Source organism: Meleagris gallopavo, chromosome 9 (assembly GCF_905368555.1).
Source record: "Meleagris gallopavo chromosome 9, MGAL_WU_HG_1.1, whole genome shotgun sequence".
Classification (NCBI taxonomy): domain Eukaryota; kingdom Metazoa; phylum Chordata; class Aves; order Galliformes; family Phasianidae; genus Meleagris; species Meleagris gallopavo.
The window spans coordinates 2320196-2333211 of record NC_139412.1 but is presented as its reverse complement, the minus strand read 5'-3'; the positions used below and the strand labels follow the sequence as shown (position 1 = coordinate 2333211).

The 13016-nt window shown below is 46.9% G+C and overlaps 1 protein-coding gene across 4 annotated transcripts in view; it reads left to right on the top strand.

Moving 5' to 3' along the window:
* Positions 1-302: 302 nt before the first annotated feature.
* Positions 303-13016, top strand: part of MED12 (mediator complex subunit 12) — a 34729-nt gene continuing 22015 nt past the window's right edge. For 3 of the 4 annotated variants that reach the window (XR_014884951.1, XM_085230527.1, XM_085230528.1), the window contains exons 1-15: positions 303-487; positions 594-698; positions 1550-1741; positions 3424-3583; positions 4894-5069; positions 5358-5468; positions 6172-6426; positions 8580-8726; positions 9014-9113; positions 9550-9686; positions 10357-10488; positions 10877-11003; positions 11621-11850; positions 12297-12377; positions 12622-12795. Coding sequence is in view for 3 of the 4 variants with exons in the window: in XM_085230527.1 (XP_085086653.1) it covers positions 389-487; positions 594-698; positions 1550-1741; positions 3424-3583; positions 4894-5069; positions 5358-5468; positions 6172-6426; positions 8580-8726; positions 9014-9113; positions 9550-9686; positions 10357-10488; positions 10877-11003; positions 11621-11850; positions 12297-12377; positions 12622-12795 (2226 nt within the window). In the remaining variant the exon portion in view is untranslated. The remainder of the gene's footprint in view (positions 488-593; positions 699-1549; positions 1742-3423; positions 3584-4893; positions 5070-5357; positions 5469-6171; positions 6427-8579; positions 8727-9013; positions 9114-9549; positions 9687-10356; positions 10489-10876; positions 11004-11620; positions 11851-12296; positions 12378-12621; positions 12796-13016) is intronic. The other variant, XM_085230525.1, reaches the window with a different exon arrangement.

The following is a 13016-nucleotide window of genomic DNA, read 5'->3' as shown; positions in this document are numbered from 1 at the left end:
TGGTGACACCGTGATTCGACGGCTGGGGGACAGCTGAGGGCACTGAAGGGAGGGGACACTTCCGGGAGAGCCGCGGTGCTTTTGGGGGCATTCGGAGCACGGGGACACCGCCCGCCTCGGAGAGAGGAATGGGGTCGGAACGGGGTCACGTGATCCCCGCATTTCCGCCAGGGGGCGCCGGGCGCATCTCGGCCATCTTCGGCCCTTTCCGCCCTCCGTTCGGCGCGGGCTCGCGTTCTTCCTTTCGGCATTCTTCGCCTTTCCTCGGCTCGGCTTCGGGACTCTCCGGCGGCGCTCGCCTCTTTCCGCCTACCGTCGGGCGGCGCAGGCGCATCGTCGGGCGGCCCGGCGTTCCTTGTCGCGGCCCGGCCGGCCCTGCCCGCCCGGTATGGCGGCCTTCGGCGTCCTCAGCTACGAGCACCGCCCGCTCAAACGCCCGCGCCTCGGCCCGCCCGACGTGTACCCGCAGGACCCCAAGCAGAAGGAGGTGCGGGGGGGGGGAGGCCGCGGGGCGGGGCAGCCCCTCGGGGCCGGGCCGGGGGTCGGGGCCGGGCCGTGTCAGCGCTGACCGCCCTTGGTTCCTTCCCCCGCAGGATGAGCTGACGGCCCTGAACGTGAAGCAGGGCTTCAACAACCAGCCCGCCGTCTCCGGGGACGAGCACGGCAGCGCCAAGAACGTCAATTTCAACCCGGCCAAGGTGAGAGCGAGCCCCCGGGGCTGCGCTGGAACGGGGCTCGGAGCGGCCCGTGTGTGTCGGCGTGTCTGTGAGCTGCCCCGCAACGCGGCGCTGCGGGAGCGGCGGCAGGAAACTTCTTCAGCCTGGGTTTGGTGGCGTCGTTGCCGTGGGAGAGGAGACGTGAGGGTTCCTGAGACATCGGGGGATGGAAATGTGGGGTTACATAACGGCCTTCTGCTCCGTGCTCCCGAAATCCAGGCGTTAACTGCCCCGCCTGCCTTACAGGGGGTGCTGGGGAGCTGATCCTGCTGAGCTGCTGCCTTGGCCTCTTGCTTTGGGGCTGCAGCTGTGACGGTGGGAAGTGTCACACGCCTGTCTCGGTCCTGACAGCCTTGGCATCCAGCATTTCTTACAGTAACTGTCTGCTAACAAGTGGGGAAAAAAGGCTTTGTAGCTCTTACCCGCCTTTCTCTGACCTGGGTGCTGTTTCTCCATCAGCTGGCAAGGACAGATATTAGGGAAAGTTCCTTCTGCAAAAGAGAGCAGTGATCACAGCACAGCTGCCCAGGTGGGGTCACCGTCCCTGGAAATGCTCCATTACGGTGGGCATGTGGCACTGAGGGATGTGGGGTTGGGCATGATGGGGTGGGTTGGGCTTGGGGGTCTGAGAGATCTTTTCCAGCCTTGATGATTCCATGAAGCATTCTTCTCGTTATAACAAAGGAAATTATTAACCGCTTTTTTGTGTTTTAGAAGTTTGTAACCAATGAGGCTTCTGGTTGGAAGCATGGATGGAATCTTAAGCATGTTGAGAAGATCATTGAGCTACAAAATACATTTTATCCTTTTTTTTTTTTCCTTTCTTGCTCCAGATCAGTTCAAATTTCAGCAGTATTATTGCAGAAAAGCTACGGTGCAATACACTGCCTGACACAGGAAGAAGAAAACCCCAGGTGAATCAGAAGGACAACTTCTGGCTGGTGACAGCACGTTCACAGAGTGCCATAAACAACTGGTTCACAGATCTGGCTGGAACAAAACCCCTCACTCACCTCGCCAAGAAGGTACATTACAAGAGGGGCTGCTTGTGAGGGCAGAGCACTGGCTCTATGCTTGCTGTTGAAGTATTTGATTGTTATTTGGAAGAGTTTTTCTAAATCTCTCAAAGTGTTCTGTTTAAAGAGCATCCCCAGGGTGTGTGTAGCACTGCTTGTGGTCTCCTCACTCAAAGAACTGGTCCTTTGTTATTTAGAGGTTTGGTTCAGCTTTGTCTCTTGGCTTGTGTGGTGTGACCGATTCACCTTAAAGCTGTCATCTGTTTCAGAAGAGCAGCTGCTGTTGCCTTTGGTCTGTTGTTTTGATGAGGAGAGGGTTTCCAAGTTCTCAAAAATCATAGTGAGAATTACTGCAAATAGTCAGCTGAGTGACTTCCCAGATTTCTGTTGCAGTGATGTTTGTTTCTGTTTTTAAGCTGGGAGGAGTATGTGTGTTAGCCTGGCTGAGAGCAGACCACAAAGTGTTCCTGGTCTGTGGGACCTAGGGCTAGGCATTGCCTTGGCTGCCCTGAATTGTGTAAAATGGAGAGGAAAGGTCCTGCTCTGCCATTTCCTAGGGCCTGACAACGAGGAGAGCTGACTGTTTTTCAGGGTGAGCCTATAAACAAGAGCCTAGGAATCTACTTTGTATTGTGGAAAAACATAATTTGCAGTTGCAAAATAGTGGCAGAGCACACAGTGTAGCAGCTGGAGCCTGCCTGGATTCTGAGTCGTCTTGGGAAAATAAAATTGCTGGATTTCCCCACAGTCTGTTTCTTAATAAACTGAAATCTTTCTTTGTATGTTGGCTGTCGATGTCCTGAGGTCACTGTGAAAATGTAAGACTTTGGAGGTCTCTCCCAGTTTCCTGCATTGCACTCCTTTGGTTTTTATGGATGTAGGCACAAAAACAGCTGCAGCTGGTAGCCAAGCAGTCTGTGTCTTTGAGGCAGTGGAGAATAATTGGGAAGAATGTAAGAAACAGGGAGTTAGCAATTCAACAGTTGGTAGTTTAGGGAACTTGAAATACCGACCCAGTGTGTCTGTACTCTTGGATTGTGTCTCAGGACTCTGAACACAGCATGTTTCTGCTCTCCATAGCGTCCCACGAAAGTGAGCTCCACTGCTGGACTTCTTTCTGTGGTGTGTTATCAATCCCTGCTCTATAAATCCACAGTTTGATGACTTCATTGACGTCCTCCAAAATCTTGAATTTTCAATCTTGGGTTATTGCATTCCTTCCTGCTGTGCCATTCGATTCCCTGTTTCTCACAGTCTTCTGTTGGCCACTTGTGATATTACAAGCCTTTCGTAACCATTCCATTTTGCTTACAAAACGAAGAGTCCTCTCTTCAATCTGTCCTCATACAGCAAATGCTTGTGCTTCTGACTCAGTCCCTACCCTGTACCTTTTGTAGTTGTTTACATCATCTGTGGAGGAGATCCTTAAAGCTGTTTGCAGGATTCACAGCAAGGATTTACAGTGATGTAATGATGTTTTCTGTCTTCTTTCGTTTTGCTTTGTCTTTGCTTATACTGAAATGCTGCTCTAGTGTTGCTTTCTGACCAAAGGTGAATTCCCTCAAGATGCAGAGCAGCACACTGTGTTTTTCCCCTGCACAGATGGCAATCCCTGCAGTGTGCAGGGTTGAACTGGAGTGGTTCCTGTCCACATCCGTGGTTGTGATTTCCCCCCCTCCGTTCTGTTACAGGTACCCATCTTTAGCAAGAAGGAAGAGGTCTTTGGCTATTTGGCAAAATACACTGTTCCAGTAATGAGAGCAGCCTGGCTCATCAAAATGACTTGTGCCTATTATGCTGCCATCACAGAAACCAAGGTGAAGAAGCGGCACGTCATCGATCCCTTCATCGGTGAGCACCTTGTGTGGAGCTCTGGGTTTGTCCATTCCAGGTGTTTCCTGCACAGCCTGCTCTTGAATGGTAGGAGGTAGCCTGGAAATTGGCATAAATTAATTTCCTGCTGATAAATCCTGGTGTTTTAATGTGCAAAACTGTCTAAAACAGAGCTCACCTGAGAAAGTACTCTGTTGAAAAATAAGTTTTGGCAGCAAGAAATGCTTCCTTAAAGCCTACTTTATCTTTCTTCTCCTTCCTTCTCTAAACTCCCTGTTAAGTTCTGCTGTGCTCCTTTGCTGCATAACCTCTTTTCTTACCCTACAAAGACTGCAAATGTTATCACTTAACTACAGTTCATTATCTTCTCAGGTAGGTGAGTACATTTCCCAACAGATGATGTATATTATTCCCTGTTTGCGTTTCCAGTACCATTAAGCATTGTTGGGCCCCACACCTAATATCCTTTGCATTCTGGCTGCTCCAGATTGATGCACTGTAGGAGGGCTCCCCTGTTTTCTGGTTCTTACGGCTGTTGCTACTGGACCTGCCCAAACTCCCCTGAAAAGCAGTATTGGCAACTGGATTATCATTTTCTTTCTTGCTTATCTTTGGTATAGAAATTACGTGGGCTGCTTGAATGCTGATTGCTTTGCTGGATATATTGATTCCATTCATTGTCCTGTTGGTTTGTCCAGCTGCTGACCCTTTAAGTCTTCTTTGTTTCAAGTTGTTGTATGTTTTGTCTTGTTTGTTTTTATCATCTGCATTGTTGTGGAAGATTTTAATCACGCTGCCATTTTGTGCATCAAGTTTCTCTCTTATGTATTTAAGTTTTGGTAAAAATACTTAATATAAAAAAAAAAGAAAAAGATGATCATAGGTTTGTACTTGCATCTGAAATGGATTGAAAATGAGTCAGAGCTGAAGTGTTTCTGCTGTCTGGCAGGTGACTGAGGATGCTCAGACAGTCTGGCCTAATGCTGCTCTGTACTGGAAAGCATCTTTTGTCTGCTTGCTGATTCTCAGTAACAGATGTTGAGAAATGGGTCTTCACATCTTTTCTTGTACAAAGTGAATTCCTACCCCACCTCCCAAACTCAGATCTTTTTTCTCGCATTCCTTATTCTGTGGTTGGCCCTTTCTCACTGTTGCCCCCTGACCAGAAGCAAGGATAGTATGTGACGCTTTTCTTTCTTTGTCTTTCACTGTTTTCATATGAGAGGAACCCCTCTGGACTCCCACCCATCTGACACTCCAGCCTGTTCCTTGGTTCTTCTCCTTCTGTTTACCACTGCCCTCATTGCTGACCCGTTTCCTTTCTCCAGAATGGACACAGATCATCACCAAATACCTGTCGGAGCAGCTGCAGAAAATCGCAGAGTTTTACAGACAGCTCCCAGGGCAAAGCTGTGGGTCACCAGCTGGACCAATGCCCCAGGAGGTGGAACAAGCTTTGAAGCAGTGGGACTACAACGAGAAACTAGCAATGTTCATGTTCCAGGTGAGGGGCTGTGGAGGGGGCTGTGTGTGTGAGCAGAAAGGACGAGGGGAGCATATGCAGAGTGGTTTATTTCTTCAGAAAGGTCTCTTTCTATGAATAGACCTTTATGGGTTCATGTGGTTTAGAGCTCAGGAGTAGAACAAGAGCAATACCGAATTGTGCAAATCTCTAGAGTTATTTCTGGTATCAGTAGGCAAGCAGCTGCTGCCACTCCATGATACCTTGGTGAGTGTAGCCTCATTGTAGCCTCATCTTTTGTCCATTTGCTCTGCCTCTGTCCTTGTGCAGGATGGCATGCTGGACCGGCATGAATTCCTGACGTGGGTGCTTGAGTGCTTTGAGAAGATACGATCAGGAGAGGATGAATTTCTGAAAATGCTCCTACCCCTGCTGCTGCGGGTGAGAAACATGCAGTGCTTCAGGAGAGCACTGATCTGTCTGTTGTCAGTATCCTCCTGACTAAGGGTTGATAAGCTGGTTTTTACTGTAAATACTAGGGAGTGTCCTTCCTAGCTAATGCAAGGACTTCTTTTTAATCCTGCTTTTTTTTCTGTTGTTTTTTTTTTTCCTCCTGTACTCTGCTTCCCTTCATTAAGCCTGGTAATCCCTGCCCATGTCATACCTGTGGTAGTTGGACTCCTGGCACCACTACATAGCAGTACTGTGCCATACACAATTTTGAGAGGGTCAATTTTGGGAGGGTTAGATTCATGATCCTTGAGGTCCCTTCCTACCCTGGCCATTCTGTGATTCTGTAGCAGGATGATGGGAAATGGTTTGAAGTTGAGGGAGGGAAGATTTAGGTTGGATGTCGGGGAAGTTCTTTCCTGTGAGAGTGGTGAGGTGCTGGAACAGCTGCCCAGAGATGCTGTGGATGCCCCGTCCATCCCTGGAGGTGTTCAAGGCCAGGTTGGATGAGGCCCAGGGCAGCCAGGGCTGGTATGAAATGTGGAGGTTGGTGGCCCTGCATGTGGCAGGAGGATGGAGACTCGTGATCCTTGAGGTCCCTTCCAACTCTGGCCATTCTGTGATTCTGGGAGGGTCAAGGATTTCTCCTGTGTTGCTTGTAATGAGGACTTTCTTACCTTGCTCTTTCCTACAGTACTCTGGAGAGTTTGTGCAGTCTGCCTACCTGTCCAGACGTCTAGCCTACTTCTGCACCCGCAGGCTTGCTATGCAGCTGGATGGTGCTGGTGGGCACCCACCCCACATCCTGTCTACGCAGACAGGGAATGCTCTTCCTTCAACTCCCACCCCTCAGCCTGCTACAGGGAATCCTCCTCCCAGCCCTTTTAGTGACTTACTGCTGTGTCCCCAGCACCGACCAGTGGTGTATGGGCTCAGCTGCATCCTCCAGGTAGGTCTGAGTAGCAGTTGATGACAGCAAGGTCAGCAGGAACAGTTCATATTGTATGCCATCACAGGAGGAAATCATTACAGCCAGAGACAGTAAATTCCTGAGTGTGGAAGCTTCAAAGTGTGAATTGTCAAAGGGCAGGTATTTGCTGATGTGTTACAGAGTGTTAGTACCAGACTTTAGTGCAGCGACGATGCCCTTGACTGACTTGTGTAAGAAGAACAGAGCCTTTTGCCCTGTTTACGTGTGCCTCAAATGGCTGGGAATGCTTTGCAGAAAAGAGAGTAAGTGAGAAAAGGATGTTTTTCCTACTGTTGTGTGTGCCATTAACAAATTGTCAGCTAGGAAATGAAGTTGTGCCAGAAATGAAGAGCAGCACTTGGCAATTTTTATTTTAAACCACCAAAACCAAAAATGTCAACCAAAACAAACAAACAAACAAAAACAACACTAAAGGCCAACTCTCTCACCTTGTTATAGGGAAAAACTTTAACTGTTGAGCCAGACCACGCTCTCAGAAGTGTGACAGCTGACTACAAAAAGGCATGGCTCTGAACTCCTGGTCTTTATACTTGGAATTAAGCCTTGCCTCATGGTAAAAGGGCAAGGTTGCTGAAGTCTCAACGATAGTTATGTTTGAAGGGCAAATACTATTGTGTAATTGGTGTACCTAGTGTCACAGGGAGATAGGTGAGTTCTGTTCAGTGTAGTTGTTCATGTTTGTGTTTTTCTCCTTCGAGGGGAGTTGCATGGTCAGGTGGATCCCTATGCAAGCACTGGAGATTGTCCCCTTCCAAGGGAGCACAGGAGCATGTTAAAGCAGAGAAGCTTCCAGAGAGTGCAGGATGGAGCAGGAGGTGGAAAGGAAGAGAGCACAGAGCTTGGGAACCTGCAGCTCAACAGAAAAACTGAGCTCAGGGAGCCCTGACAGGATCAAGAAGCAGCCAGCCAGCTCACAAAGAGGATAGAAAGAGAATTCCTAGCTGACTAGAAGTAAGATTCCTTCTGTAAGAGTCTAGAGAGCAAGGCGTGGGTTATAAATAACCCCTTTGTATTTCTGCTAAGCCTTTCTTAGTCACTTTCAATTTAGAACGTTGCTGTTCTAGTTTCTGTATGGTAAAACGTTGCTTTTTGAATATAAAAGTCCTGTGTTTGGAAGCTCACTGTAGGGAAAACATGAGTATGTATACACCCCAAAGATTTGGCTGATTTAAAGTCTGTACAGAACCTGCTTAAAAAGTTCAATTTCCAATTACTTTATTATGGTTGGCTTATATTTACTAGGTATCACGAGCTTATCTGAGGAAAGATCTACGGATTTTCTGATCTGCAAATAGTAAATGAGGCTAAGGCAGAACAAAATCTAATAGCTAGAAGCTGGAGCTGAGTAGAGTCAAGCTGGAAACATGCATTTCTAACAGTGTATGATATTACCTTTTGCTCAGATGTCTCAGAAAGTTGATGGATTCTTTGCTTTAAGTGTTTGTAGCAGCCCTCATTGTTCATCTGAATGCCTGGCTCCTCATGAGCCAGAAGTTTTAGGGCTGTATCCTAAAAATCATTAAATGAAGTTTCATCTGTGTGGGTGTCTGTACAAGATCATACAGGAATGAAAACATGTACAAGGGTATTGTTATTATAGTCAAAATCATAATTATTCAATAATACAGTGTAATGAATTTAGGTCTGTTGACTCAATTTTCTTCTCACACTTGGTGCTTGATGAGGATTGTAAGTCAGCAGTGTAAATGCTGCTCTTGGGCCAGGAGAGTTGGCCTGTGTGTTGACAGCGTGAATTGTAAGATAATAATCTGTTCAGGAGCAGCAGAGGGATCTGCAGTGAAGAGTTGATGCTTTTGAATAACCTGGAACTCCACTCTGGCTTCTTAAGCATGCCTAGTCCAAGACATTAAATACAGCAAAAATATTAGTCTTTTCCTTTCTATTCTCAGTCTTTAGCTTGAGGAGTTTTTCATTCAAAGCTGCAAATCACCACCACCAGAAAAAAACCCGACAAAAACTGAAAAATAATAAATGCAACATGATGTATACCTGGGAAATAGGATAAGGATGTGATTCTGCAGAGAGTAATTTAACTTTGAGTGTTTTACCCTTGATTTGCTCAGTGATACTAAATTGTCTATTTGCTGCAGAGTATAATTTTGTGTTGCCCAAGTGCCCTTGTGTGGCATTACTCATTGACTGACAGCAGGATAAAGACTGGCTCTCCATTGGACCACCTGCCCATTGCCCCATCCAACCTGCCCATGCCAGGAGGGAATTCAGCCTTTACACAGCAGGTGAGCAGCTTTCAGAAAAGGGAGACCTGGTGGTCCAGGATAATAGCTGTATTGTAGCTCTTTTGAGGTTTTCTTTTCCTTTTGTGTATGAGCACAACCAGAGGTGCTGTCGCACTCCCAGGGAATTAACTGCTGCCATTCTACTGTAAGCAAAATGCTGTCCTTGGAAGCTGGGCAAAATCTAACCTCAAGTAGAGCTACTCTTGCCTTCTTTGTTTTATGAGAACTTTCTACACAGGACTTCTAAGATGTCCTCTTGAATGTTTACACAAGTCTGGTGCTTCTAGGTTCGTGCAAAGCTCCGTGAAATTGAGCAGCAGATAAAAGAACGTGGCCAAGCTGTGGAGGTTCGTTGGTCCTTTGACAAGTGCCAGGAAACCACAGCAGGTAACTTGCTGTAGGTTACAGTTTTTCTCCCCTGTTCTATGGGTTATCCTTATAAGCTTCCTGTCTGATTATTTTCTTTATTTTTCCCATGTGCTGGCATTGGTATTCAATGTCAGCCGTGAAAAGAAGCAAATAGATCGTTTTCAGTGCAGAATCTTGTGTGGGTCAGTTTCCCTGAGCATAGCAGGAGTGTCTGTTACTGGAAGCTGGGAATTTGTACCAGAGGATTGTAGCTTGTTATGCATGCCACGTTCTGATGCTTTCCCCTAACATCTGCTGTTGGCCTCTGAGAGACATGATACTAAGCTAGATAGATCCTTTCCTGACAGCTTTTTTTAGGCAATCTCCTGAGCAGCGAGCTCTCAGACTGTTTTAATGAAGAGACTTTTGTAGCAGTTGGGAAACATGATTTTTTTTTTTCTCTTTTTCCTTCCAGGTTTCACTATTGGCCGTGTCTTGCACACGTTAGAAGTTCTGGACAGTCACAGCTTTGAAAGATCTGACTTCAGCAACTCTTTGGATTCCTTGTATAACAGAATATTTGGGTTGGGTCCAACCAAGGACAGTCATGAGGTACCTTGGGACTTTGGTGCTGGGCCCTGTCTTGGAATTGGCGGTGTTCTTTTTATTATATTTCATAGTTACTGTCCTGCATCTGTTGAGAGATGACTAGGTGATGGCCTGTGGCCAAGAGATGCAGTCCCTGTTGAACACAATTCTGTGCAGCCTTAAGTTGGGGAGGTACTAAAGTGACAGTGTGGGGTTATGTGCTCATCTGAGTGCATGCTAACAAATGTGCATGAGTCTGAGACAGTCCACACGGCTCATTGAAGAGAGTGATCTATTCATGTTATTCACTGCATTGGTTCCTGGAAGTGAGCTGCAAGGCTGGTAGTTTGCATATTCGATATAATGCTCTTGAAAAACTGTGTTTCACTGTGTGCCTAAGATTCACACTTTGTAGATATGCTGCTGAAAGAGCTGATTTTCTGAAGCAAAGCCAGCCTGCAGTATTGCCAAAGGATGTGGCTTACCCTGTGCTGCAAAATGGAGTCAAACAGAGTCAAAGCAGGAAGGCTCTATCTTGACATCTTTGCCCCTGCTAGGATGGCAGGGATGTAGCAAACTTCGAGCTGTGCTCTACCAAAAGCTGGGCTCCCTGTGCCATCCAGCCTAGGGCCTTCAGCCTGCCCACCTTTTCTTTCTGACTCACATTCTCATAGAAGTTCTTCCATCTCACCAGATCTCCCCAGATGACGATGCAGTGGTGGCCTTGCTGTGTGAATGGGCTGTCAGCTATAAACGCTCTGGACGCCACAGGGCAATGGTTGTGGCCAAACTCCTGGAGAAACGTCAAGCAGAGATAGAGGCTGAGGTAAATCCTTATTCTTAGGAGGCTAGCCACAGTAAAGCAGAGCAGAGGTTACCTACCTTCAGTGTGTTGCAATGATGAAAAGCAAAGGCCAATCAACCTCTTAATGCTTGCGCTGTTAATTGTGGCATTTGCTCCATCTAACCCAAAGCAGCAAGATAAGTTTTGTTTTCTGTGTTCCATTTTTTGGATGCTTCTGAAGACAGTTAGGTGCTTGTGGTGCACAAGTAGCTGCATGCTTGGAGAACGTAAAGTAGCTTACAGAAACCTGTGTGATAGCTTTCCCATAAGTGCAAGCTAAGAATGATCTCTTCAGGCTTCTTTTTTTGAGTTTATGGGCATTGAGTTTCTCTTCAGGGACAGTGATTGGTACTTCTGTCTGTTTCTACAGAGATGTGGGGACTCTGAAGTTGTGGATGAGAAAGGCTCCATCTCATCAGGCTCTCTCTCAGCAGCCAGTGCCCCCGTCTTCCAGGATGTTCTTATGCAGTTCCTTGACACTCAAGCTCCTATGCTAAGTATGTCACAAGAATTTTTAGTCTCACTTCTAGGTTTCCCTCTTCTGCAAATTCTCAGTTAACATGCTGTTTTTCTGTATGTAAGTCCTGGATGTACCCACGTTATCTCTCTGGCTTCTTTGCAATCTAGAGCATGCTTTGGAGAGGAAGGTAGTGCAGAAGCCCCTCTGTTAACAGAACGTTGAACAAGAATAAATGAGCATAGGCTAATTTAGAGTTAATTTGGACTGAGAACTAGATGGAAGTTTCTGACTTGTAAGTGACAAAGCTCTGAAGTAACCTCTGAGTGTAATGATTACAAACAGATTAATTAAGGAGGGCAGGATACAACTCTGAATGATGTGGGGGACTGTGTGTTTGTATACCCAAGGATGGCACTTTAAGTCTGAAGTCCTATATCTCTAAATGGAGAGGTTTTCACTTATTTATTTGCCACCTGTTGAAGGTGAGCTTTCTGGTTCTGACTTCTGCTGCAGTCTCAGAACTGTGTATCAGTCACTTAGCATGTTGAGACCTCTAGAAACACTTTCTCTGTGAACATAGGTGTGGTGGCTGCTGCTGCTCTCGGTGTTGCAGAAGAACTCTGATAGCACTGTCTGCCGTTGCTCTCCTTTCAGCTGATCCTGGGAAGGAGAATGAGAAGGTGGAGTTTTTTAACCTGGTGCTGCTATTCTGTGAGCTAATCCGACACGACGTCTTCTCTCACAACATCTACATGTGCACACTCATCTCCCGGGGTGATCTTGCCATGGATTCTCACGGACCTCGTCCTCCCTCACCCTTCGATGACCCTGCTGAGGAGCACGACAGGAAGGAGACAGAAGGAAACAGTGGGATCAAGCTAGAGGTGAGAAGACAAAATGCACACCTCTCCTGTGCGCTTCCTCTTGTTCTGCTTCTCCACTCTTACCAGCTTTGCAGACTCCTTGCTATTACTTTCTGGAAGATGCACCAGTGACTCATGTTTCTCATTTCCCCAAGCTATTTCCTTAGCACTTCAGTTGCAAAAGTAGAAGCTTATGTTCTAAGTGGGTGGAAAGGTCTTGCAGAATGTAACGGGGTAGATAGGGAAATCTCACTCTGAGCAGCATATCAAGTGCTATGCAAGGCCTGTCTCTGTTGTCAGGTGTTTGTAGCATATGTGATTCCGACTGAGTTTCTTTTGCCAGGCACCATCCTTGTCGGCAAACTGCTGTCACTGTCCAACGTGGAAGTGGTGTTGCTGCAGTAAATGAATCCTGTTTTGTTTCCTGGTATATTATTGAGATGTAAAGCTGCTCTGTCTGTTCTCAGGACACAGGTCTTTCTGAGCCCATGGACATTGACCACAATTCCAGCACGATCTTTGATGACATGGAGAAGACAGATTTTTCGGTATGTGCTTGCTTTTTCTGCCTGCTACTCAGAGAGTAGATCAGTATGTTGTGCTGGCACCAGGGACAGCATGTGCCTCACTTCTGTGCGGGTGCTCCCTCTCTACTGTAGAGCCAGTATGCTGCAAGTGCCTAACTTGTAAGGTAGCTGACACTGTGAAAAGGTCTTCTTGGCTTCTTTCATCTGTCTTAATTATGGCATGACTGTGTTCCCTAGCTGCTTTGTTGTTCTTCTACCTTCCTAGATGTTTTCTCCTCCAATGCATTGTGAATCTAAAGCCAGCCCTTCCCCTGAGAAGCCAGATCCTGAAAAGGAAGCAAAGCCTCTGCTGAAGGACAAGTCTGCAGAAGGAATGCTAGCGTCTTTGTATGACCAGCCTCGGCACATCCAGTATGCAACACACTTTCCTATTCCTCAGGTATGAGACCTGCTCGTAACCCTTTTCCTGCTGCTGCCTTGTGCTCTGATAACCAGGCTGCTGTGTTTCCCTGCAGCACTGTAAGCATGAACCTAACAGAGCAGAGTTGAACCTGATATCTTTCTGTTCCATTACTGGGTGGGTGAGGAGTGCAGTCGTGCTCTTCTGCATTGCTGCAGGAGAGTGATCTACTTAAGGCATCTCTTTGCTAACTCCCAGAG